Raw genomic sequence first — 25,979 nt, 5'->3', positions numbered from 1 at the left:
GGTGGGAGGGCGTTCCACAGGGCGGGCGCCACTACCGAGAAGACCCTCTGCCTGGTTCCCTGTAGCTTTGCTTCTCGCAATGAGGGAACCACCAGAAGGCCCTCGGCGCTGGACCTCAGCGTCCGGGCAGAACAATGGGGGTGGAGACGCTCCTTCAGAGCATGTCAGGAATGCACATGGAATAAAAGGTGCCGAGTGAAGTTATTGCGGCCGATAAGTTGCAGGATCATAACGCCATCATAAAAAAATTGATTACCAGCCAGAATGCTTTGTTTTAGAGTTGCAGGCTTTCTAGCCACTCGTCATTTATAAACGTTCTTGAAATCAGAACACTTGTCAAAAGTGTACATTTACATTCATGACATTCCAGAGTCTTGAGCCGTATGTACACACAGGATATATCGGATTCCAGACAGGGCATCCACATTGTAAACACTAGTCTTGTCAAACATTTACTTTTAAAAAAATCCGTAATTGTGGACTTCCAACTACTTGTCAGTCTGTCTCTTTAGAACACTTATGAAGGCATCCTTTGGCACTTCCACGTTTCCGATTTTCCTCAACTTCTTCTTTCCCTCGGCTTGCTGCTTTAATAGCTTCATTTTCCGTGTAATATCTCCTCCGTACTGTTTAAAGGGAAACAAACAGGTTATTTTCTCTGTGTTTTATAATATGAATATCTATAATACTGGCTGGCATACTCTGGTCAAAATGTTTCTACTGTTTTTCAAATACCCAAGGCAATTAAAAAGACAGATAAATGTAAAACTGCTACCCTGAGCTTTGGGTGAAATAAGTGGCATAACTCTTATAATAACCAGATCTCTTAACTTCACACACTGTGGAACTGCCACCAAAAGCAAACTTGTTGTTTTTACTGAATGTGCGTGTATCAACACGAACCTAAAACATAACAGAAAAACAGGAGTATATAGCTTAGCACCAGTACCTACAATAGAGGAAGCAAAAAACCGGGGGGTGGGGGCATTATTCTACAATCACCAGCCATTACCAAAGAAAAGAATGACACTTACACATTTTGCCAGGACGTTTTTTCTATAAGCTTTCACTCTGGAAGAAATAAGTTTCAGTGCTTAAACCAAAGTGCATTTTCACAAGATGCCCTGCAGAAATGTTACATGATGTCACCTAGCGCTATATCATAAAAGGCAACTCAGTAATCGGCATGTGACTTCAAATGGCAAATGCCCGTTTGCACTGATCAGCTACAAGTACTCAATTTGAATGAAATCTTATTTTCTAGTTCATTTTAACCACTGGGTGTCAGCCTTACTCCATGGCTACAAGAAGGAAAACTGGAGAGAATTCTAATACTCAGTCTACTATGCGCTTCCTAATTACAAAGCGGAATGACAGAGAAACATAATTATATTTCCTTTTGTGAGACCATTCCTTTAATTCGGAATGGGAAGTTATTTGGTTACTGCCTCAACTATGCCCCGTATTCTGCATTCTATGTGGGACTACCCTTTCAGACAGTTCAGAAACTTCTGGTGATCCAGATTGCAATTGCAGACTAATACCAGCCACCTAAGGCACAAAATATACCTCTTTAAGAAAGTCAGAATTTTGGTTAGTCTCCAGGCTAAAGGCAAAGTGCTGATCTTTAAAGTTATGAAACGGCCTGGATCCAGGGGGCCTTTGTGAACAGCTCTCGTTCCAGTATCCTTGTATGTTGAGATTTTCACACAGAGCCTTTGTCTAGATGCTTTCTCTGAAATAAAGCTGGCATCCGCTAGAACGAATGGAGACTAATCTGAATTGCTCTTGAAGTGGGTAGCCTAAATGAAAGACCACACTGATTTTAACTTTAGTTGTAACCTTTTAAGAGACTAGAACAGGCATAGGCAAACTCGGCCCTCCAGATGTTTTGGGACTACAACTCCCATCACCCCTAGCTAACAGGACCAGTGGTCAGGGATGATAGGAATTGCAGTCTCAAAACATCTGGAGGGCCGAGTTTGCCTATGCCTGGACTAGAATGTCATCTTCTCAAGTAAATATTGGAAACAACTTTAATAGTTACAAGTGATAAAAGGGGGAGGGGAGGGACTTTTATTCGCTTTGCAATACTAGCACTTATCTAACAAATGACTTTTTTAGAACAAAGCAAAACATGAAACAACTCACGTTTCTCTCGCAATGACTTTTTTCCCAACAGCTGCCTGAATAGCTATCTCAAATAGCTGTCTTGGGATAACATCTTTTAAACGTTCACACAGAGCTTTCCCAACAGTGTATGCTTTGTCCCTTAAAAAAAAAAAAAAAGGGAAAAGACCGGGATGTCAAAGTCTAAAACAAGGTTTACAATTAGATTTTCCCATTTAACTATATAAAGTGGAGAAGGATTAATGTTCCACAATGAAATGGAATTGCTGAAATGAAGAACTCGTGTTGTGCTGGAACAGCACCAACCTGTACAATGAAACTGAAAATCCAAACAAGTAGTTTTGAGAATGTAACCAAAAGCAGGAAATTGCACTTCAGGCACAATCCTATGATACCTGAAAGGGGTCAGAAGATACTGTGGGCCTTCCAGTGGCATTTTCTGTTATTTCTCTGCTGTCAGTGGGGTTGAGGGTTGGCTCAGATCCACAACCTTTCCCATCACTTCCAACATGGACCTGATAAGTGAGCCCCACCCAATGTAATCAGTGGGATTTTAGAAAAAGAACTTGCTACAAGGAAAAAAGTAAACCTGCTTTCTGTCCTAAAAGGTAAAGGACCCCTGACAGTTAAGTCCAGTCATGAACGACTCGGGGGTTGTGGCGTTCATCTCGCTTTACTGGCCGAGGGAGCCGGCGTTTGTCTGCAGACAGTTTTTCTGGGTCATGTGGCCAGCATGACTAAGCTGCTTCTGCCGAAACCAGAGCAGCACACAGAAACACAGTTTACCTTCCCGCCGGAGTGGTACCTATTTATCTACTTGCACTTTTTGGCATGCTTTCGAATTGCTAGGTTGGCAGGAGCTGGGACCGAGCAACGGGAGCTCACCCCATCAAGGGGATTCAAACCGCCGACCTCCCGACTGGCAAGCCCAAGAGCCTCAATGGTTTAGACCACAGCGCCACCTGCGTCCCACTTTCTGCCCTAGTGAGTGTAAATCCAGCAGAGTTTAGGGACTGGCAATTCTTCCACCACGACACACCCACACCATCTCTTAAAGATACCCTCTGCAGTCTAGGGCTGCATTTTTAGTTTACTTACTTATGAACAATAGTTATGAGCTCTTCTACAGGGTTCCCATTTAAAAGAACATCCATTTTGATAAGATCTGCTGGCTGGTATCCTGCATCTTCATAGTCAAAACTGAAGAGGGGAGGAAAAACATTAAATTCATCACTCAAAATGGGTTCTGCTTTTTAAAGACAGTGTTTTTAATATAATACTTGCATTAATTCTTCAAATAAAGATACAGGTTTGTTGTCCCTCAGTAAAAAAGAAAAAAAAGTCCCCATTCCAAATAACAATAAATACATGACCTATTCTTAATCACATATAGATATAGATCTATTCCCAGTTTAGTATATTAAATTCACCCAGCTATATAGACACTGATCCAATAAGTCATTGCTCTTCCATTTCTATACAGTCAAACCTTGGTTGTGGAATGTAATCTGTTCCAGAAGACCGTTTGACTTCCGAAACAATCGACAACCGAGGTGTAGCTTCTGATTGGCTGCAGGAGCTTCCTGCACTCAAGCGGAAGCCGCACCAGACGTTTGGCTTCTGAAAAATGATTGAAAACCGGAGCATTTATTTCTGGGATTTCAGTGTTTGGGAGCTGAAACGTTCGGAAACGGAGGCGTTCAGAAACCGAGGTTTGACTACTTGAAATAATCTTCTCGGGAGGGTTTTTCCCCTTTCAAAATATTCTTCCAGTGTTTACTAGCGTTTGCTAGAGGACTTAAAATAGTGGAGAAAGGAAATAACCTGCTTATGTCCCACAAGGCCTTAAAGACAGCCTCCCCCACCTATTTGTCCTCAAACATGTCACAGGGAAACTTGAGGAATAGACTGCATACACATGTACTTGCAAACAAGTCCCACAGAACTCAATGGGCCTTACTTCAGAGCAGACATGTATAGAATGGTGCTGCAAGATGCATAAACTTGCCCATTCTGCCCCACAACAGAGGCAAATCCATTGTATTCCTCAAGTGGCTGGGGCAACCCAGTCAGATGAGTGGGGTAAAATTATTATTATTATTATTATTATTATTATTATTATTATTTCATGCACTTTGGAGAGACTCCACCTCTTCTGCAAAACCTTGAAATTCAGTGGGACTGGGTACAACTGGAATTTTGAAAACCCAACAAATAATGAATGTCCCACTTTATTTTATTTTATTTTTAAATACATTACTGTACCTGGCATATCCAGATGAGAGGGATTTCAGAGCATCGTAGAAGTCAACGACAATTTCATTCAGTGGAAAGAAATATTTCATCATGACTCTGTGGTCATCAATGTATATCAGGTCCTTCTGAATAGCCCTTCGAGTCTGGCAAGCAACACAGTAGTTTTGACAGTCAACTAGAATTTCTTATGCTCTAAATCTTCAGTAAATATTCCATTCTAAAACATGATGAGTGAATTTTAAACTGAAGGACCAATATTACCGGGACCTGGCAAATTAACTTAACTAAGCAATAAAAGCTCCAGTGTTTCTTTATGGAATAGATATTTATTTTCTCATCTTGTTTGCACATTCTTCTGTGAGTCTTTCTCCCGACTATTCACTTTTCTTATTGCTAAGGTACCAACAGTGTCATGAAAATACAGTGGTACCTTGGTTTAAGAATGGCTTAGTTTATGAATAACTTCAATTGAGAACGCTGCAAACCCAGAAGTAGGTGTTTTGGTTTGTGAGCTTTGCCTTGGAAGCAGAACATGTTTCGCTTCCTGTTGAGTGTGTTCCATTTGTAAATTGAGTCCCCCGTGGCTATGGGAAAGCACACCTTGGTTTAAGAACGCTTTGGTTTAAGAACAGACTTCTGGAACAAATTAAGTTCATAAACCAAGGTACCACTGTAATGGAAATCTATTTTGCTTGATCTCCTATAACTTTGCCTGCTGAGAAATGACTTCAGGAGACCAAGAAATTGTAATTTAAGATGGCAAGCTAGTTAGGACAAAGTCCCATCTTTTTTTTGCTGTGTTGAGCCTCGATAATCTGGAGAACTGGCTGACTATCATTAAATATTTTGAAGGCTCTTAGTACAAAGAAAGGGAAATGAAACATCCTATCCACTGAGGATAAGACTAGAAATAGATTATAGTACTAATATAGGTCTAAGTATTAACCTTAGAAGGGACGCGGGTGGTACTGTGGGTTAAACCACAGAGCCTAGGACTTGCCGATCAGAAGGTCAGGGGTTCGAATCCCCGCGACAGGGTGAGCTCCTGTTGCTCGGTCCCTGCTCCTGCCAACCTAGCAGTTTGAAAGCACGTCAAAGTGCAAGTAGATAAAAAGGTATCGCTCTGGCAGGAAGGTAGTTTCGTCAGAAGCTGCTTAGTCATGCCGGCCACATGACCCAGAAAAACTGTCTGCGGACAAATGCCGGCTCCCTCAGCCAGTAAAGCGGTGCGGTGGGAACGTAAACGGCATTTCTGTGCGCTGCTCTGGTTCGCCAGGAGCGGCTTAGTTATGCTGGCCACATGACCTGGAAGCTGTCTGCGGACAAACGCCAGCTCCCTCGGCCAATAAAGCGAGATGAGTGCCGCAACCCCACAGTCGGTCATGACTGGACCTAATGGTCAGGGGTCCCTTTACCATTTATGAACCGCAGAAGAAACTGCACTTAATCTAGGAAGTTCAGCACTGCATCAAGAAGCTTAAGGTAGCGGTGGCATCTTCTTTCTTGGTGATCAAACAAGCATTTGTAAAGAATGTTTTGTTTGAGAGAAGTCATTGGACAAGACAACCAACAGAGTGTCTCCATGCTATAAAACTCAGCCATAAGGGTTTTCATATATATATATCTCATGTTGCTGCATAAGCCTAAATATATTTATCAACCCATTCCATATTTTAAATCCACATTTGTTAATTTAATTAGTTAACCAGTTAAATGAATAACTTTTGTACGTATAACTTCCTCTCAACCAATTTATATACATATACATGGATTTTATTTGAAGAGACAGAGTACTTCAGTGGCTTAGAGTCTGAGCGATGAGAGCCGGGAAGTTGTCAGCGGGAACTTCATCTCCGTCACAAACTGAATATATAGCCTTAGGCCAGCCACTCTTATTTCAGCTCGGTTTCCAATCTGTAATGAAGCTGCTTAGTGCCTCACAGGGTTGTAATAAGGATTACTGGGATAAAACAGGCTAACAGCTCTGAACAACTTCACATGGCGAGTTAATCCATGTGAACGTGTTTGCCCGAATCAAACATGTTCCTGGCTTTCCAAACTCTCTTGTGAGGAACCTGCGTTTTCTGAAAAGCTTGCCTGCCACCACGGATGTTCTCTGCATTGTGGGTTGAGCATGTTCCAGGGCAAACGCTCAGTTCACACAGGGGATAAGGAGGCTCAAGATACTTGATCGAGGCTCCGATGTTAACAAAGAATATCCCCCAGAATCCTCTGCAATAGGTGAGGTTCTTCAGCAGACAAGTGGCTCTCTAAGAGCGTGACCGGCCTGTTAAAATTAATTTTTGGCTCGTTAAAATTAAAACTGCCTCATTTCATCTCAACCCTGAAGGCGGAAAGGAGACTCAAGCTTAAAAAAAAATTCACTAACCTGGCATAGACTTATTATTTTTCCAATATATTCATCAGGTGCTATGATAGTGCCCAAAACTCTAGGCTCCAAGTATTCCGCCACTACTGACTTGTCTGGAAACTTGTCAGGATTTATTATAGTGATCACCTCTTTCCCATGTTCCTACAAAAGGTAAAAAAAAGTCAGCATTGCCCCTCCCCGATTTCAAAAAGCCAAATCAAAACCATACCATTACCTTTATCAATTTTGCTGAGGAAAGAACGGCTTTATAGGGTACAGTGGGTGCTGTCAAAATGACAGATGCGTTGTACTCTTGTTCCAAACGCTGATTAAAAACCTCCATATGTAAAAGGCCAAGAAAGCCCAACCTGTAAATGCAACGTTTACACGGTACTCAATCTTCCCTGTCAATCACAAAGTGCTAAAAAATGTGTGTCCCCACCCCCCCACCCCAAAAAAGCACCAACTAAGCATGTTAAACTTCCTGGCCAAAGGAAATCAAGAGAAAATGTTTGTGCTTTGTGGCGCTGAAGATTGAATAGGGCAAGTCTCACCTCCATCCGGCTCCCAAGGCAAGGCTGCTATCACGATGAACAGAAACACTGGAGTCATTAAGAGTCAGTTTTTCTACAGCACTTTTCAGGTTGTTATATTCCGACTGGTCTACTGGGTACATTCCTGTCAATACAGCACAGAACTTGGCTGGTAAAGGCCGTTGATCCTCATATATTTCATCCAGCATTTTCTCTAGAACCACTTAAGATGCTTCTCTGTAAGAAACAGGTGCCAGCCCACAAATAATATACCAGATTCTTAAATTATCAGTCTTCAGTCTTGTTTCACATAAGGGCTGGATTCAGTGGTTGACTGAGCAGCAGACAGCTTGAATAACTTATCCTGCTCTTCTGGGAGGAGGGGAAGAGAAAGATCAATTGCATGAACATAAGGAAGTCTCAAAAATATTCTCCTCCCGGAAGTTTTCCATTAGAGTAAACTGACTGAAATTTTCAAAAGTACCCGTCCATGTGAGGAAATCATTCCTCGAAATTAAATCTGATCAGGTAAAGCCATTTATCTGAATAACTGTGAAAAGGCATAGCGATTCACAAGCCTGTACAAAATCACTATTCTGCCAACAAAAAATAAACCACCTTTCCCAAACCGCTGTTGTAATAAGCAGTGATCTTGATGGGCACTGAAGCACCACCTCACCTAATTTACAGAAACCCACCATCAACACAAAATGAAAGCATTGTCAACAAGGAGATTATGCGCTCTACGTGGGGCTACCTTTGAAGAAGATTCGGAAACTGCAACGAATCCAGAATACAGCAGCTAGGCTGGTGACTCGGAGCAGATGCCAGGACCATATAACAGCAGTCCTAAAAGAACTACATTGGCTCCCAGTATGTTTCTGAGCACAAAAAAGTGTTGGTGCTGTAACAGGGGTACAATTTATACAGGAATCCGTGGCATTCCTGTTACAGTTAACGACGATTCCTAAATGCACCTAAGCACTCTACCGGTATAAGTAAACATGAAAGTACTTCCTGTCATTGAATGTGTGTGCCTCACCTGCAAAGACCATGGGTTTTGCCGACTTAAACCCAGGCAATGGCTCCACTGGTTGGTTATGCAAATGGATTGTGTCTCCTATTTGGGCCTCTTTGACATCTTTCATTCCAGCAATGAGATAGCCAACCTGGCCGGCATATCTAAACGAAACCAGCATCATGCGGAAATATTCATCACATTAGATATTTCAAGCCTTTTTTTCTTGGCAAGAAGAAGCCGTTTAGGGATTTAATCACACATTATCAAATGCCTACAATTATGTCAAATCCTCTTCCCCATATTGGTGTGCTGCAATCTTTACAAAACTTGCTACACAGCCTTGGCAAATGGACAGGAAGCAGAGCATTTTACTCTTGCCTGAAATGTTAATGTAATAATAACAATAATAACAACAACAACAACAATAATAATAATAACCCATCTGGCTGGGTTTGCTTCCAGCAAAGATTAAAAATACATTAGTCAGTCAACAGTGCTTTGTCCTGGGGCAGAGGCACCATGAAACAGCTCCTATATGCCATCATGGGACACAAGTGGCATTGTGGTCTAAACCACTGAGACTCTTGGGCTTGATGATCAGAAGGTCGGTGGTTCGAATCCCCATGATGGGGTGAGCTCCCGTTGCTCTGTCCCAGCTCCTGCCAACCTAGCAGTTTGAAAGCAGGCCAGTGCAAGTAGATACATAGGTACCGCTGTGGCGGGAAGGTAAACGGCGTTTCTGTGCGCTCCGGCTTCCGTCACAGTGTTCCGTTCCACCAGAAGTGGTTTAGTCATGCTGGCCACATGACCCAGAAAGCTGTCTGTGGACAAACGCCGGCTCCCTCAGCATGAAAGCGAGATGAGCGCCACAACCCCATAGTCGCCTTTGACTGGACTTAACCATCCAGGGGTCCTTTACCCTTTTATAGGCCATTAGCCACTTCCCCACGCTGAGCTAAGCAAGAAGATGCTTCCACTCTGCGTTTTGCCAAAGGAAAGTGCAAAGCTGATGGGAAATCAGTCTTGCTGCTGCTGGCAGTAGGAATCCAGATCAGGGTTTCCCAAACCTGGGTCTCCAGCTGTTTTTGGATTACAACTCCCATCATCCCTAGCTGGTAGGTCAGGGATGTTGGGAACTGCAGTCCCCAAAACAGCTGGAGATCCATGTTTGGGAAACCCTGATACGGATATTGAGAAAGGCCAAACAAATAAGAGTTTCTGATTTATTTCAAACGCTTGCAACTTACAATTTGTGCGTTGGCTGCTCGTCGGGTTTCAGAATTCCCACTTCATTAACTTCATAAACCTTTTTCGTATGAGCTGATGCTATCCTTTGGCCTTTGCGAACCTCCCCACCCAACAGTGCAATATTGGCAATCACACCCCTGTAATGATCAAAGGTGGAGTCGAACACCAAAGCCTTCAACGGATCCTGTGTGCTGGCGCTGGGCCTGTTATAAGAAAGACATATATATCATGGTTACTGTGTAATGCATACTGAGAGTTATTTTTCAGTACCAAATGTCTGTTTTCCATGTGCTCGCATAAATACAGTTCCAGTTACTGTAGCAAATAGATCTACTGATCTGAATTCAATCAAGAATTCAATTCAGACTGAAATTCCCAGGTGTCAAAAAGGGTTATTTATGTATGCCACTCCTGTGGCCCGTGTTTCGTTAGCCCCAAAATGGAGAGCGAGCGAGGTCCCAACCAAAGAGGAATGGCAACTTAGGTTGACAGAATATGCACAACTTGCAGATTTAACATATAGAATAAGAGAACAAGAAGAACATACGTTTAGAGAAGACTGGGAAATGTTTATTGAATATATAGGGGAGATTGTGTACACTTGAAAACGTGGGCAGCATTAAGATAAACTCAACAGTGTAAATAAGTTTTGATGGATGCAATAATGGAATACTGAATGGTACAGTTTTTGTAAAATATGCAGGGATTTATGATATGGAAAATGAACCATGGAAAGAAAAGAAGGGAAGTTATTGCTATCTTAAGGATGTAAAATGAAGATTTTAAATTGTAAAACATAAAATTTGAGAGAGAGAGAGCGAGCGAGCAAGAGAGATGTTAACTCACTAAATTAAGGAGATTATTAAAAAGACACAAACATGTACAGTGGTGCCTCGCAAGACGAAATTAATCCGTTCCGTGAGGCTCTTCGTATAGCCATTTTTTCGTCTTGCGAAGCAAGCCCATTGACAGCTTTGCGGATTAGCGCTACAGCTGTCAAGCGGCTTCCAGCGATCAGCTGTTAAGCGGCTTATCAGCGGAACAGCTGATAAGCGGCTTAGCGGCTTAAGAAAAGGGCGGGAAAAGCGGAAAAACCCCGCGGGGGGATGCAAGATTTTTTTCGTCTTGCGAAGCAACCCCATAGGGGAATTCGTTTTACGAAGCGCCTCCAAAATGGAAAACCCTTTCGTCTAGTGGGTTTTTCGTCTTGCGAGGCATTCGTCTTGTGGGGCACCACTGTAACTGGCTCAAGCAGATGGCTCAGCGTAACTGCAAGACAGTCCATTTCTCAATAGTACAGTGGTACCTCCAGTTGCGGATGGGATCCATTCTGGAGCTCCAGTCGGATCCCGAGGTTTCCACAACTGGAGGGACCACTTCTGCACTTGCGCACGAGGCGAAACCTGGAAAAATACTCTCAGGTTTGCCGCATACGTATCCCGAAGGATACGTAACCGGAAGTGAATGCAAGTAAAGGTACCACTGTATATAAGATGCCAGAAAAATAAACTTACGGAGGGATTCGTTCAATAACTTCCTGAAGTATTCTTTCGACATTTGTTCCCAGCTTAGCAGAAATCTAAAGCAAATTAAAAAGGGAAAGAGAGCTTAATTCAGCGCACACTGACTAGTAAGCTGTTGTCACCTCAATATATTATGCTTCATGCAGTTATATTTGAAAATGCTTTACTCTGAATAGTAAGCAAATACATTTCTTCAATGATTACAGGAGAAGGAAGCAAGGCACTTTATTCTGGGAGAAGTGCTGAGTTTCATTTATCTCAATGGAGCTTAATTCTAAGTAAACACTGTGCACTGTGAGAATATAATCATTTAATAAAAATAACCTGGTAAGGTTTCCATGTAGGAGAGTTTTATCAGCATCTACTACACACATATTTATACACCAGAAAAGGTGTCTTACTCTAATACAGTCGTCTTTGGGGATATCAAACACGGTTTCAATTTGATTTTCCACCCGCTCAGGGTCTGCATTCTTTAGATCAATCTGCAAAACAAAGTTATTGTCGGAAAAATGCACACAATGTAACAGAAGTCAGAAGTAAATTCTGTTAGAACAAAAATAAGAAAAGCTTCAAAAATGTGCATTGCATTTACACTTTCACTTTCCTCGTCTTTTACTAGTAACCTGGGAAGTTTTTGTGACTTAAGAACAAGACCTGGGACCTGCAGTCAAGAAGATGGAGTTTGTTGAGAGCAGTTTATTCAAAATTGGAAACCTGGGGTTCGTTGTCACCCTATTTTATTTATAAAGCACATAAAATTACCGGGCACGGGACAAACCATTTTTAAAAAGACAAAGCCTAATACAAAGTGAAGGGTAAGGGAGGGGATGCATAAAGGGGAAAACCACAGAAAATGTACATCCGGAACAAAAAACCAGCTGAAGTATTTGTAAAAGAAAATGCAGGACAGAATAAGCAGGTTCAAAATTTTGCTTTTCTTTCTGCATCAGGAGACAGATGTGAAGCATAACTGTGTGCATGTTTACTCGGAAATAAGTGCCACTGTTTTCAGCAGGGCTTACTCCCAAGTAAATGCACAGAATTGCAACTTCTGAGCTCAAGGATAAGGCAGCACTGAGGAGGGACCACTTAGTAGTGCTATATGCTAACAACAACAACAACAACAACACGTTTCCAAGCACAATTCAAAGTGTTGGTGCTGACCTTTAAAGCCCTAAACGGCCTCAGCCCAGTATACCTGAAGGAGCGTCTCCACCCCCATCGTTCTACCCGGACACTGAGGTCCAGCCCTGAGGGCCTTCTGGTGGTTCCCTCACTGCAAGAAGCGACGTTACAGGAAACCAGGCAGAGGGCCTTTTCGGTAGTGGCACCCGCCCTGTGGAACACCCTCCCACCAGATGTCAAAGAGAACAACTACCACCAGACTTTTAGAAGACATCTGAAGGCAGCCCTGTTTAGGGAGTGTTTGACGGACTACTGTATTTTAATATTTTGTTGGAAGCCGCCCAGAGTGACTGGGGAAACCCAGTCAGATGGGCAGGGTATAACTAATAAATTATTATTATTATTATTATTATTATTATTATTATTATTATTATACCCCGCCCATTTGGCTAGGTTTCCCCAGCCACTCTGGGCGTCTCCCAACAGAACACTAAAAACACGATAAAAGATCAAACATTAAAAACTTCCCTAAACAGGGCTGCCTTCAGATGTCTTCTAAAAGTTAGACAGTTGTTTATTTCCTTGACATCTGATGGGAGGGCCTCTTGTGTGGCAACACCTACCCTTTGGCATGTGTCCTGAAAGAACACCAGGCTGGCAATTTCAATATTGGCATTTGGGCACCTGGTTACAATCATTTGTTCACCCGTCCTAGGCTTTCCCTGCTAGATTGGTGTTTATGTGGATGCATCAATTCGACCTACAGATTTGTGATCTACTTGTTTCACTAATGTAATTTCATTGTGGATTTCATGCTGTCCACTGCCGTGATATGATTATTATTCCTTAACCCTGGCAGGTATAGAGATTTCTGAAAAATAACAAATCATGGGAAAGAAAGAAGAAGCTCATAAAGGACCTTAAAAGTTAAGTACCGTGTTTTTCACTCTATAGGACGCACTGGACCACAGGAGGGGGAGAACCGGGGGGGGGGGAGGAATTCTCCTCCTCTCTGCTCAGCTCCCCTTCAGCAAAGCGGCGGGAGAAACGGAGCCCCTTCCATTTCTCCTGCCGCTTCGCTGAAGGGGCTCTGTGCAGAGAGGGAAATCTGTGCAGCGCCTCTCCAGCGAAGCGAAGCCTGGAGAGCAAGAGGGATTGGTGTGCACCAACCTCTCTCACTCTCCAGGCTTCAGGCGGCTATCCGCAAGCTTTCGGAGCGCAGCGAGAACTCCTGCTGCGCTCCGAAGGCTTGCGGATAGCTGCCTGAAGCCCCCGGAGTGCAGCGGGAGTTCGCGCTTCAGCGAAAGCAATGCGAAGCCTCCGAAGCGCAGGGGGAGCTCTCCTTCTGCGCTTTGGAGGCTTTGTGTTGCTATTGCTTAAGCCAAGGAACCTGCATTCGCTCCATATGACACAAACACACATTTCCCCTTAATTTTTGAAAGGGAAAAAGTGCGTCTTATAGAGCGTAAAATACGGTATATGTTGACGGAATGATGTAAATCAGGGAAGAGACAACTATAGAGATGATACACAACCAGAATGGCCACTTGCCCTTCCGTGGCTGACCTCTGTCACAACTGCATTCAGACGTGCGAGTGCAAGTTGCTATTCTACAGTCAAAAGTTATCTAAGAATTTTTAATACTGTGCGTGGCAAGCATTACCTTATTTATAACAGGAATTATTGACAGCTGTGCTTCAAACGCAAGATAAAAATTCGCAACCGTTTGAGCTTGAATACCCTAGAAAAAAACATCATTATTAAACATTTGAAAGTTTGTGAATGTAGTCTCTCCACCCCAAATTGTCCCAATGGGGAAAAAAAGACATGGCCATAGCTCAGAGGCAGAGCGGACATTTTCCACATAAAAGGTCCCAAGTTTCAATCTTCAGGTAGGTTAGGAGAGACCCCTGCCCATGAAATCAACCGGTCATGGAAAATTGTTTATGTAGCAGTAGATGTTAGAATCACAGAACTGTAGTGCTGGAAGGAACCACCAGGGGCATCTAGTCCAAACCCCTGCAATGCAGGAATATTTCGCCCAACATGGGGCTCAAACTCATAACCCTAAAATTAAGAGCCTCAAGCTCTATGGGCTGAGCTATTGCAGCATAACAGGTGACCTAATCTACCACCCCAGTTATCAAGCGAAGGTAATATCTGCAGAAACTCGAAGTGTTCATTCAGAAGACTCATTATGTCTAGCAGGGCTTGGTCTCTCGTGGGCTGCAATCCAGTACTCACTTATTTGGGAGTAAGTCTTGAAAGACCTACACTGGCTCCCAGTACGTTACCGAGCACAATTCAAAGTGTTGGTGCTGACCTTTAAAGCTCTAAAAGGCCTCGGCCCAGTATACCTGAAGGAGCATCTCCACCCCTATCGTTCTGCCCGGACACTGAGGTCCAGTGCCGAGGGCCTTCTGGCAGTTCCCTCGCTGCGAGAAGCCAAGTTACAGGGAACCAGGCAGAGGGCCTTCTTGGTTGTGGCACCCGCCCTGTGGAACGCCCTTCCAGCAGATGTCAAAGAGAAAAACAACTACCAGACTTTTAGAAGACATCTGAAGGCAGCCCTGTTTAGGGAAGCTTTTAATGTTTAATAGACCATTGTATTTTAATATTCTGTTGGAAGCCGCCCAGAGTAGCTGGGGAAACCCACCCAGATGGGCAGGGTATAAATAAATTATTATTATTATTATTATTATTATTAAGTCCCACTGCACTCAATGGGGCCTGTTCCTGAGGAGACGGCTATAGGATTATATTGTATTGAGCCAACAATCCTATAACGTACTGGCTTATCAGGAACTGCCTGTGGTGGAAATCTATATGGTCTTTTCCATATTTCTTTAAAGTTATCTACAACGATAGACGAATCTTCCCTCAAACCATTTGGGAGAGGCAAACTCTTCATTACTCTACGAAGAACAAAGACGAGGCAGAAGTTACTGTTGTCAGTTACAAACCCTACCTCATTTGCATCCACTACAAGCAAGACGCCTTGACAAGCAGACAACGACCGTGAGACTTCATAGCTAAAATCTACGTGGCCCTGTAGGGGGAGAAACAAGCAATGCAAACATTTCAAGAACTTGGCATCTCAAGGTCCGGTTAAAAAGACCATCAAAAGAACACCATGAAGTCATGGTGGAACCCACTTTCTGACAACTTACCAGAAAGCATCGAATCTAGTTTCTGCTATTTTGTTAACACTGTCAAAATCAGTGGTTCCTAATTAGGGGTCCACGGACAACACACCTATGCCAGAGACTCACTTATCTGGGAGGAACGGCTCATAACACCAAAATGGCAACCTACCCCCTTTAGGAAACTAGTTATTAAAGCTTCTTGACCTGTAATTAGTTAACTGTAGTTCTTGAAGAAATGACAGAACTTTTATTTTGTGGGGAGGAGGGAACTAAGTATAGAACGGACTAAGTATCTACAACCTGGTGTTCTCCGTGATGACTACAACTCCCATTATCCCTGACAAGATAGCTAGTGTGGATGGGAATTGTAGTCCAAGTTATTTGGGATGCATCTGCATAGGGTCTTAGGCCTGTGGCACCTTGTATTTGTACTTTCTTTTGAAGAGACCGTGAGAGTCAACAAATTCCTCCCTGTGCCGGACGATGAAAATTTCTGGATGACTCATCTAGTTCATTTGCTTCAATCTTTCTAAACCCCCTCATTAACTCAGCTTCTCCTATTTAATAAATTAGTTGCATTAGTCTAACAACTGCAGTGTGTCCAGTGATTAATTGCAGCTCTGCTTTGTTCCTGCCTGATAACAATGGAGCTTTATCCAACCCCTAAAGCAGGCATAAGGATTCCTCACCGCTAATATACCAGAACACAGTACCCCTGCCTGAACTGAGCTACACAACCAATTCGGAGTTACTAGATCACAGCGATGGATTTGCTCCGGTCCGCGGTTATTTATATATTTATTTTACAATATTTACACGCCACCCAATTATCTGGGTAAGGTAAAGATAAAGGGACCCCTGACCATTAGGTCCAGTCGTGGCTGACTCTGGGGTTGCGGCACTCATCTTGCTTCATTGGCCGAGGGAGCCGGCGTACAGCTTCTGGGTCATGTGGCCAGCATGACTAAGCTGCTTCTGACGAACCAGAGCAGCACACGGAAACGCCGTTTACCTTCCCGCCGGAGCTGTACCTATTTATCTACTTGCACTTTGACGTGCTTCCGAACTGCTAGGTTGGCAGGAGCTGGGACCAAGCAATGGGAGCTCACCCCATCGTAGGGATTTGAACCGCCGACCTTCTGATCAGCAAGTCCTAGGCTCTGTGGTTTAACCCACAGAGCCACCCGCGTCAATTATCTGGATAGTTTGCTGTAAAAAGTGAAAACCAGAGGGTTTTTTCCAACTGTTTGGTCTTCGCAGAACAGACCCACTGAAATGTATGGGCATGACTAACTTCGGTTCATTCATTTCAATGGGTCTCCCCTTTGAGCAAAGCAGACAACCCTTAAAGTAAACAAATAAAGCATACACTTAAAAGCTAAACAAAATAAAAGCAACAGCAGAATAAAGCCAAAGTAAAAAACCAGCAACAAGAAGTAACAATAATGCAAAAAACAATAATCTAGAAGCATTCAATATTTTCTTTTTCAAAAACGACAACAATAGTTCAATTTTGTATTATTTCAGCAACATTAATGATTAACTTACAGGTGTATCAATGAGATTTAAGAGGTAATTTGTTCCTTTGTGGTTATAAATCAGAGAGGCAGTCTGGGCTTTAACGGTGATTCCTCTTTCTCGTTCCACTTGCAATTTATCCAGCACCTGTTTGTTATGGTCTGTTTTGGCAATGGTTCCTAGAGAATCCAAAATACTGCATAATTAATGTACATTGTGATAAGTGTCTATTTTTGCATAGCCATATTTAATTCTCGTAGACCTATGGCTATTTTAAAAAAACCAACCAAGATCAATTTTCATGTGTTATCTTTCTCAGTCTATTCCTATCAAGAAAGCTAGGGTTCCAAAGTTTAGCAGAGCAGGCAGACAATACTCAGGGAAACTCATCTAAAACATATTCGAGCAACTGACTGGTGAAAGGGCTGCTCTCAAAATTGATGCAATATATTGTTAATTTCGACACCTGAGTTTCAGAGTTTTAGTGGCACAGCCCAAATGCCCAAATGTTGAAGTGAAGTCTCAATACCTGTGTCTGTGCCTTTCCCAGTCCTGTCTTAAACTCCAAAGTACATGTAGTCCTGACTTACCAGGACTTCTCTATAATCAGGGACCTAAATAGGTGCTATGCATGAAAATAGTAGGAAGGGAGCTGGCTACATTGTCATCTGTAGAGATGCTAGTGTGTATTGAAGATCCCTATGGAAAATAAGAGCTGCACACTTTCAATGGACAAAGGCGGATTCGGCAAAGAAGGCGTTACACAAGTCGTATGTGTGCATATCATATGTTGCCCCTGTGACTTTGAAAATCTGAGAAAGTTTAGCTGGAAGGAGAAATGTGTAAACCTCTTTTGGTAGTAAGTTTAACACGTTTTTTAATGCAAACTGACTGCCGTTTCACAGAACAGATGTCCCACAAATTAAATACAACAAAATAGAATGGAAACTTTAGCGTCCCACTTCTGTGACAAAAATGCACACTCAGGTAGTGAAAGAAAACTTACAATTTACCAGCTATTACCATAAAGCGTTCATAAAGGGTAAACATTAGAAGTATTCTACTGAATCTATAAACAATGGTCAGCATAGAAAATGAAACTGACATTAGAATCATAATTGCTGTGCATAAATAATGAAGTAAGACGAAGCCGATTACCACAATCTGGGAAGCAGGTCCTGGTAGCCATTCCATGGCCTACAGGTCACCTCAAAGTTGAAAGAAGGGGTTTCTCCCTTGTGGCATCTTCCTTGTGTAGATCAGGAAGCTGCTAAATGTTGTTTGCTTCCAACAGCAAGAGAAATCAGACTGCTTCAGCCAAGCTTTTCCTGACTATTAATAGGACCTCACTATCATAACTGATTATGACGTTTTATCCATATGGCTTTTATTATTCTATTTTGTCTTATGTCTCTGTTTTACATGTTCTGCCTAGGTATTTATTTTAAATGAAGTGTGGGAACGTCAAGGATAGCAGGAAAGGATATATTGAATAAGTATTATCCTTCCTTCAGAACCGATTCCCTTCAATATAGCAGGAAGCTAGTTTGCAGATTCATTTGAATCTCTTTAGTTAAGTAATCCAATCTGGCTTGCCCATTATTCCTGGTGTCCCCTTTTATCCCTCTTAATAGAATAAAGACACAAGAGTCTTTCCTTAAAAGTAACAAGAGGTTTACCCACGTTTCAGTTCACGATTTGATCCCTGAAAGGCAGGCTTGACTTAGTAGTTACATAACAATCTGTGAGTACATCTCACATGGAGACTGAACTCATGTGCTGCTAGCTGGGAGCCAGCAGACAGCAAAATTACATTAAGAGAACATTATGGCTGCAGGAGAGCCGCATGACAGCAAGCAAGAGAGAGATCAAGAGAAAGAAAATGGCTGCGTGACTCGGCTCTTTTATGGAGGAAACCATGGCCATGCCCATCTCCCAGATCACATGCAGGGGGAAGACACTCCAGACCAGTGGAACAGGAAGTTGCCTGTTGTGCCCACCCTGGGGAAATAAGGAATGTTGTATTTGACTGTTCCAATGGATTACATCCCACAGGCAGTACCCAAAGAAATCAAGCATGCTGTAAAATTATCTCACCTGTTATCTCCAGCAGCCTATCTGCTAGAGTACTTTTCCCATGGTCCACATGAGCTATTATGCTGAAATTTCTAATGTTTTCAACAGGAAACAATGACATGTCCACTGTATCCTAAAGCACATAAAGGAAAAGGGTCACAAATCATGAATAGTCTGGGGTGGTGGACCAATGTATTTGCCAATGTATTTATATTCTTTAAAAATACCATTTTGCATTTTTTGCTACAAGATACAAAACTGGGAGGAGGTCCAGGCCAATGAAAGTTTGTGATTCTGATGGAAAATCCCTTTGGTACCCTTACAGCTTTTGTTTTCCATCTGCATTAATAAGCAACAAATGCATGGACAAACAGAAAGGTTGTTAAATTTAAATAATAGTAATAAAATCAATGGCTGTCTTATTTCAAGGGATGGGGGTGATTTCACAAACTAGGCAACGTAACAGAAAAGACTGCCCCTATGGTTGGTCCCAAGATGAAACTTAGGGCTTTATAGCTCAACAAGAGTAACTTAAACTGTGCTGTTCTTTCCAAAGTGGTGCTACTCACATTAGGCAACTCGACAGTAGCCAAGTTAAAACACCTGGAGAACACTAGCCTAGGGAACACTGAACTATGTTACACACACACAATGTGTATTAAGTTGCAGCTTGTAAAATCTCAGTTAAGAGTTACTATTCGTCACCGCATACACATACAGTAGCTACGCAGTCAATTGATAGTCACTCTTAACCGAGATGTTTCAGGTGGCAACTACATGCTATGAAACACTCTACTGTTGTGAACTCATATGTTGCATACAAATTTACTAAATAACTAAAGGTAAAGGGACCCTTGACCGTTAGGTCCACTCGCGGACAACTTTGGTGTTGCAGCACTCATCTCGCTTTATTGGCCAAGGGAGCCGGCGTACAGCTTCCAGGTCATGTGGCCAGCATGACTAAGCCGCTTCTGACGAACCAAAGCAGCCCACGGAAACACCGTTTACCTTCCTGCCAGAGCGGTACCTATTTATCTGCTTGCACTTTGACGTGCTTTCAAACTGCTAGGTTGGCAGGAGCAGGGACCGAGCAACGGGAGCTCACCCCGTTGCGGGGATTCGATTGGCAAGCCCTTGACTCTGTGGTTTAACCCACAGCGCCACCCACGTCCCTACTAAATAAATAGACCAACTCAAAACAGAAATAAATAAATAAACTCAAAACGTACCTACTTGGGAGATATGCTTCACTGAAATGAATGAGACTTACTTCCAAGGATATGTTCTTAAAATTGGGATTTTTAATAAACCTTTGACCTCCCTGATACTCATTTAACAAAAAAAAAGTGGTAAGAGGGGAGGAAAACATCAGGTGGCCAAGGAGCATCATTATGTTTGCAAAGTACGTTTCCAAGCACAATTCAAAGTGTTGGTGCTGACCTTTAAAGCCCTAAATGGCCTTGGTCCAGTATATCTGAAGGAGCGTCTCCACCCCCATCGTTCAGCCCGGACACGAGGTCTAGCCCTGAGGGCCTTCTGGCGGTTCCCTCATTACGAGAAGCCAAGTTACAGGGAACCAGGCAGAGGGCCTTCTCGGTAGTGGCACCCGCCCTGTGGAATGCCCTCCCACCAGATGTCAAAGAGAAAAGCAACTACCAGACATTTAGAAGACATCTGAAGGCAGCCCTGTTTAGGGAAGCTTTTAATGTTTAATAGACCATTGTATTTTAATATTCTGTTGGAAGCCACCCAGAGTGGCTGGGGAAGCCCAGCCAGATGGGCAGCGTATAAATAACAAATTATCATTATTATTATTATTATTATTATTATTATTATTATTATTATTATTATTTAGTAGCAGCAGCAGGAATTAGCTACCTGTTGTCATCTACTTCAGAACCCAATCCAAAGACTTGGATTGCAACTTGCTATGGAATTTTTTGGCCACCCACTTACTTCTCAGCTACAATATTTACAAGGTGAACTTAATCGTGCTGAACTCAACCCAGTAGACAAGACAACTGTCACCTTGCCAGTCTCGGAGGAATATCGCCTGAGGAATGTGACGCGATGTCCGGGAGACTTTTCCAAACCCAGAGAAAGAGACGAAAAAATGCCAGCATGATATGACCTCTTGAGGCCAACAGCAAGCCATAATGCCCTTTTCATAAGCGCAGACATGCTTTTAGGAGAACTAAAAGCAGTCACCGTCCAGAGTGTGGTGTGATAAGCAAAGTGCTCAGAACAGGGCATAAACGCAGCCACTGGCTGAGCATAGTTTTCTCGGTCCTATAATCAGTCAAAGGAATCCTTAACAAAAATACATTTCCAAAAGTTGGAGAAACTTGGTTTTATGAAGCTGTGCATGTGTTCTCTGTACAGGGCAGAAAGATCCAAGGTTTACATTGTTTATTCCCATTCTGCACCAAGACACTGGGCTACACCTGTGAAGAGAGAGAAAGGTTGAACTTAGTTTTTTAAGCAGTACACTGAACTTGTTCTCAAAGTGTGCTCTTTTCCCAGCTGCAACCAAACCACTAATATTTGAGAGAACCAATTTACGAAGCAGTCTTGAAGTGACAGACCTTGCCTGTATCAACTTACATCCTTCATTGCAAAGGACTTAATTTTTGTCCTAACAGTTAGGTTTATTGCATCTCAAACTCATCAGTGCTCTTTCTTTCACTTCTGCCCACCAGCCAGAGTATTAGATGCGTCCCTGAAGGATAGGCCGATCAACAGTTAATTGCCAGGGTAGCTAGGTAGAAACTCCCAAGTCACAGCCAATATTCCTTCAACTACCAAATGATGGGATAAAGAAGAGAGGGCAGTTGCTTTGATATTTGTAACCCTTCCTACGCTTGGTTAGGCACTGCTGGAAACAGAATGCTAGACTAGAAAAAATGGCTAAGCTTTTCTTATTTCCCTCATGCCTTCTATCATCCTGACCTACGTGCTCCATGGCCATTATTTTTAAATGCACATTATTTTAAATTTTGGCAGAGTCAAGAGATGCAGACTGCCTGTTTACAACAGCAGAAATGAGCATTATTTCAGAATACTCTCCCGTGGCTGGACTAAACATAATTTTATGTGACTTGAGTTTCATAGTCCACTGATCAGGAATTTGTTCCACAAGTCTAAATGCATGGCCTATTAACTATTTAATAGACTTCTGTGTAGGAATCAATCTACACATTATGCAGAACACAAGGGACCTGAAACAAAACATTGTTCCAGGCAGTCAGCTATGACCTCCAACACAATACTCCATTACTGCTCACGTCCCATTGACTCTTTTATTCCTCGGCAGTCTGTCATCTATAGACAATGAACACACTCAGCCTTCACTGGGCTTTTGGTGGGATCTTCCCCATTAAGGTTTTAAAATACGAATTTCTGCAAATCCAAACCTGCTGTTATCTCCCTCTTGTATGTGGGTGGTGTCCTTTAATAAGCCTTTTAATATTGGAAACAGGAAATTATAGTGGTAGAGCAAAAAAGTAGAATTCTAGTGGGGGACAATATTTTTTAAAGCATCTCCACATAAAACTCTGTGTCTGTGTGTGTTTTCCTGCATATGCTAGTTTAGGGGCAGGCATTTAAAATGGAACTCTCTTTTTCTCTCCCTGCAGTCTGAAGTAGTACAGTTATACCACATTCTGCATAATGCATAGAATTGTTTCACAGCTGGTGTAGACATAATGTTTATGGTTTTGTTCACATCAACACGGGCAAAGAAGCACCAAAGTGGGAGCACAAAGAAGATTGCATCAGCAACTTCTAGGATAATAAAATATACATTTGGAACATCCAAACCTGATTGGATGATGATTTTTTCCATGTTCCCACTATGTTACACTGCTCACATGTATCATATTTATGACAACAACACACAGGGTTTAGGCAGGTGTAGTAAACATATGAAACAGCTTGTAGACACGTCATCCTTGTAGGAAATCTGCAACACATAAAATTTCCAGAGAAGCAAAGCTATGCAAATTCAGAGACATGTCTCCGACTTGCTTTCTTTCATTACAAAAGGCCACAGACAAGTTATATCAGAACTCTCTAAGCACCAAATCTGGTCAGTCATAATGGGACAGTGTGGGGGGCTAAGGTTGGGTAGGTTACTTCAAGACTGGATTAGCTGTATGTGGGGCTTGATCTGGAAGCTCAGTTAGTGCAGAATGCTGCTGCACGATTGCTGACGGGAGTGAGGCCTTGTCAGCATTTCACACCTGCACTCAGAGATCTGCACTGGTTGCCTATTTGCTACTAAGCCAAGTTTAAGGAGTTAAGCCAAGTTTCAGCCCTTAACTGCTTGGGAACAATTTACCTATGAGATCGCCTTACACTACACTTCGGTCAGCCGAATTAACACTGTTACAGGTGCCACATAATACCCGTTCTGCATTTGTATGAACTCAACCATTCAGTATGGCAGCGCCTTCACTTTGGAACTCCCTGCCTATTGAGATCAAGTCAGTGTGTAATATTAGACTATTTTAGTATTTTATCTTTTTGTGTGTTTTAAAGTAGGGTTGTACTTTTTTCTTGATTTTACTGCTTCATCTTTTGTAAACCGCATTGAAGCCCTTTTAGTCTTTTTTTTACAATCAAGTGCTGTGAATAAATCTTATGAAAGATCCTGGTTCAAATCACGAAGCTCTCTGGGTGAGCTTGGGCTGGTAGGTCACTATGTCTCTTCGCCTAACACATCTTACAGGGTTGCTGTAAGGACAAAAAGGGGAGGATGAGATAAAGATACACAACAAGGAGAGGTGCTGTATATAATACAGTGGTACTTCAGGTTACAGACTCTGCTGACCCAGAAATACAGTGGTACCTCGGGTTAAGTATTTAATTCATTCTGGAGGTCCGTTCTGAACCTGAAACTGTTCTTAACCTGAAGCACCACTTTAGTTAATGGGGCCTCCCGCTGCTGCCACGCCGCCGGAGCCCGATTTCTGTTCTTATCCTGAAGCAAAGTTCTTAACCTGCAGCACTATTCCTGGGTTAGCAGAGTCTGTAACCTGAAGCTTATGTAACCCGAGCTACCACTGCAGTACCTCGGGTTAAGAACTTTGCTTCAGGATGAGAACAGAAATTGCACGGCAGCAGCAGAGGGAGGCCCCATTAGCTAAAGTGGTACCTCAGGTTAAGAACAGTTTCAGGTTAAGAGCAGACCTCCAGTTCTTAACCCGAGGTACCACTGTATCACATCCATTGGCTGAAACCCTGAAACGAATTAAGTTCTTAACCTGAGGTACCACTGTAAAGGGATGAAAAGTCACATACAGCCTTTGCGAAGAGTTGCTAGCGGGCCCTTCTGCAGGGACTAGGGCAGTCGGAGGAGGAGTTTATTTAGAAATCATGGAATTGTAAATTTGGAAGGGACCCGCACCCCGAGGGTCATTTAGCCCAACCCCCAATGGCAATATGCAGGAATCACAACATGTGTTGGTTCCCCATCCAACCGATGTGAAACCATACCGGATCCTGCTTAGCTTTGCGAAATGTGCTGGCAGTTTCATGGCTGCACATGGTTCTCCTCGCCACCCTTTCCATGTTTACAATCTCATCTGCACTTGACATGGAAGTACGCGGATAAAAGCAGGACAGAATGCACCAAAACAAATTAAAGCTTCAGTGACAATTAAAGCCAATCTTTTATTAATCTATTGAATATGGGATTCTTCACTTAGCACTGCCCACTCTTAACATTTCTGCACTAGCCCCAACTTTACGGTCTTTCGGGTTGATTAGAAATAAAATAAAACCACTTATTTCTGCATCACTTATCACAGACCCCAGAGTAACCCCTTGCCGCCGCCTCATTTAGCACCCCGAGTAAGATACTGCCCGTCCTCTTACGAAGGCAACGAGGTAGGAAGGAAAAGGGGAAAAAAGGGATCACCCACCATTACTAACTCGGACATCACAGACTTCCGAGACCCTTGACACGGAACTAATCGATGTATACCGGAAGTGAGAGGCGGAAATAATTCTGCAGTTTCTTATCTCTATGGGATTTTCGGAGCGCATAGAGATACAAATAGAGAGTCGTACGGCCATAGCGCACGGTTTAGTTTCTGCTGTTTTGATATGGTCGTTTCTCCACTTAACACAGTCTGGAATAAGACCAGGGCGTATAAACTAAACAAGCTATAGCTTAGGGCCCCACTTTTTTTGGGGGCCCCCAAAAAAATTAAAGAAAAAAACAGCGGGATGTACATTTCCAAAATACAAGATGAAAAACAAATAAAATAAAACCTACATACAGCAAGTGTTTTGTGTTGTGTCGGCTCCTTTGGTGTAAATAATGGGCCCCACCTGCTAGCCTGCTCCCTAAAATGTCACTGGTTTGCTATTATTATTTCATGTTATAGCAAGTTTCTAGAGACTAGATTATGAGGCTTGGTAAATTGTGTTTCTAAAGGAACTTTTGTTATTGCCAAATGCCATTGTGTTTGCATTATTAAGTTTGTTATGAATAAAAAATAATTGTATTTCAGCTCAACAATTACTTGGATAAAACACATATTTTGTTACGTGCAAATGGCTTTGGATACCTATTTGGTCCATAAATTACCATATAGCATATATTCAACACAAAAAACAGCGACAATTCGTTGTTGACAAAGGGCTTATAGAAGCGAAGGACGCACATGGAGTTGTCACTTTTAATCCCTGCAGGCAAGAGAGAGAGAGATGGAGAGAGGCGAAGAGGAAGGGTATCAAAACTAACCCGGAAGTGCGCTTCCAGGCTATGAAACTGGCAGTCTAAGCCTTTAAAAGTCTACAGGCTATACGCGGGGAGGGGAGGGGGAAAAAAAGGAAGGAACCAACCGCTCTGCGCTCTAAAACTTGCTGCTCCGAGGGAGAGGAACGTACTGCGCGTGTGTCGTAGGCACTGGGAAACCTCTGATTGGCCAAGCTCTTGGGCAGGGCTGTTCTGGGGACAGGAGAGGATCTTGCGGCAGTTCGTTTTAAAAAGAGGGGCGCATGCGCGGGGCCATGTGCTTG

The 25,979-nt window shown here is 42.7% G+C and overlaps 1 protein-coding gene across 3 annotated transcripts; it reads right to left on the bottom strand.

The window, feature by feature from the left end:
- Positions 1-252: 252 nt before the first annotated feature.
- GUF1 (GTP binding elongation factor GUF1) lies at positions 253-24,939 on the bottom strand. 3 transcript variants are annotated; one of them, XM_081924485.1, is made up of 18 exons: positions 24,875-24,939; positions 20,979-21,394; positions 18,972-19,083; positions 16,905-17,053; positions 15,179-15,259; positions 13,874-13,951; positions 11,484-11,567; positions 11,074-11,138; positions 9,559-9,762; positions 8,333-8,472; positions 7,312-7,435; positions 6,993-7,125; positions 6,776-6,919; positions 4,396-4,529; positions 3,229-3,330; positions 2,152-2,271; positions 1,035-1,071; positions 253-626 (listed from the first exon to the last, which is right to left on the bottom strand). In XM_081924485.1, exons 2-18 carry the CDS (start codon positions 21,201-21,203, stop codon positions 489-491), a joined length of 2,070 nt encoding a protein of 689 aa, XP_081780611.1. In that variant the 5' UTR covers positions 21,204-21,394; positions 24,875-24,939; the 3' UTR covers positions 253-488. The 3 variants fall into 3 exon arrangements, 2 of the variants coding, with proteins under 2 accessions (XP_081780611.1, XP_081780612.1); XR_014171513.1 differs by having other exon boundaries at positions 597-626; positions 1,035-1,124; XM_081924486.1 differs by lacking the exon at positions 13,874-13,951.
- Between the last annotated feature and the right edge of the window lie 1,040 nt (positions 24,940-25,979).

This window comes from Podarcis melisellensis (genome assembly GCF_964234715.1).
Source record: "Podarcis melisellensis genome assembly, chromosome: 9".
NCBI lineage: Eukaryota > Metazoa > Chordata > Lepidosauria > Squamata > Lacertidae > Podarcis > Podarcis melisellensis.
This window is presented reverse-complemented; position numbering and strand designations above follow the sequence as displayed.

Coding starts and splice junctions, on each gene's coding strand:
- GUF1 (XM_081924485.1), bottom strand. CDS start 21,203: ATGCCCTGTTCTGAGCACTTTGCTTATCACACCACACTCTGGACGGTG. Junction 7,436..8,332: donor AAAACCCATGGTCTTTGCAG/GTGAGGCACACA, acceptor CTGTATTGACAG/GAATGTACCCAGTAGACCAG. Junction 7,126..7,311: donor GCCTTGGGAGCCGGATGGAG/GTGAGACTTGCC, acceptor TTGCATTTACAG/GTTGGGCTTTCTTGGCCTTT.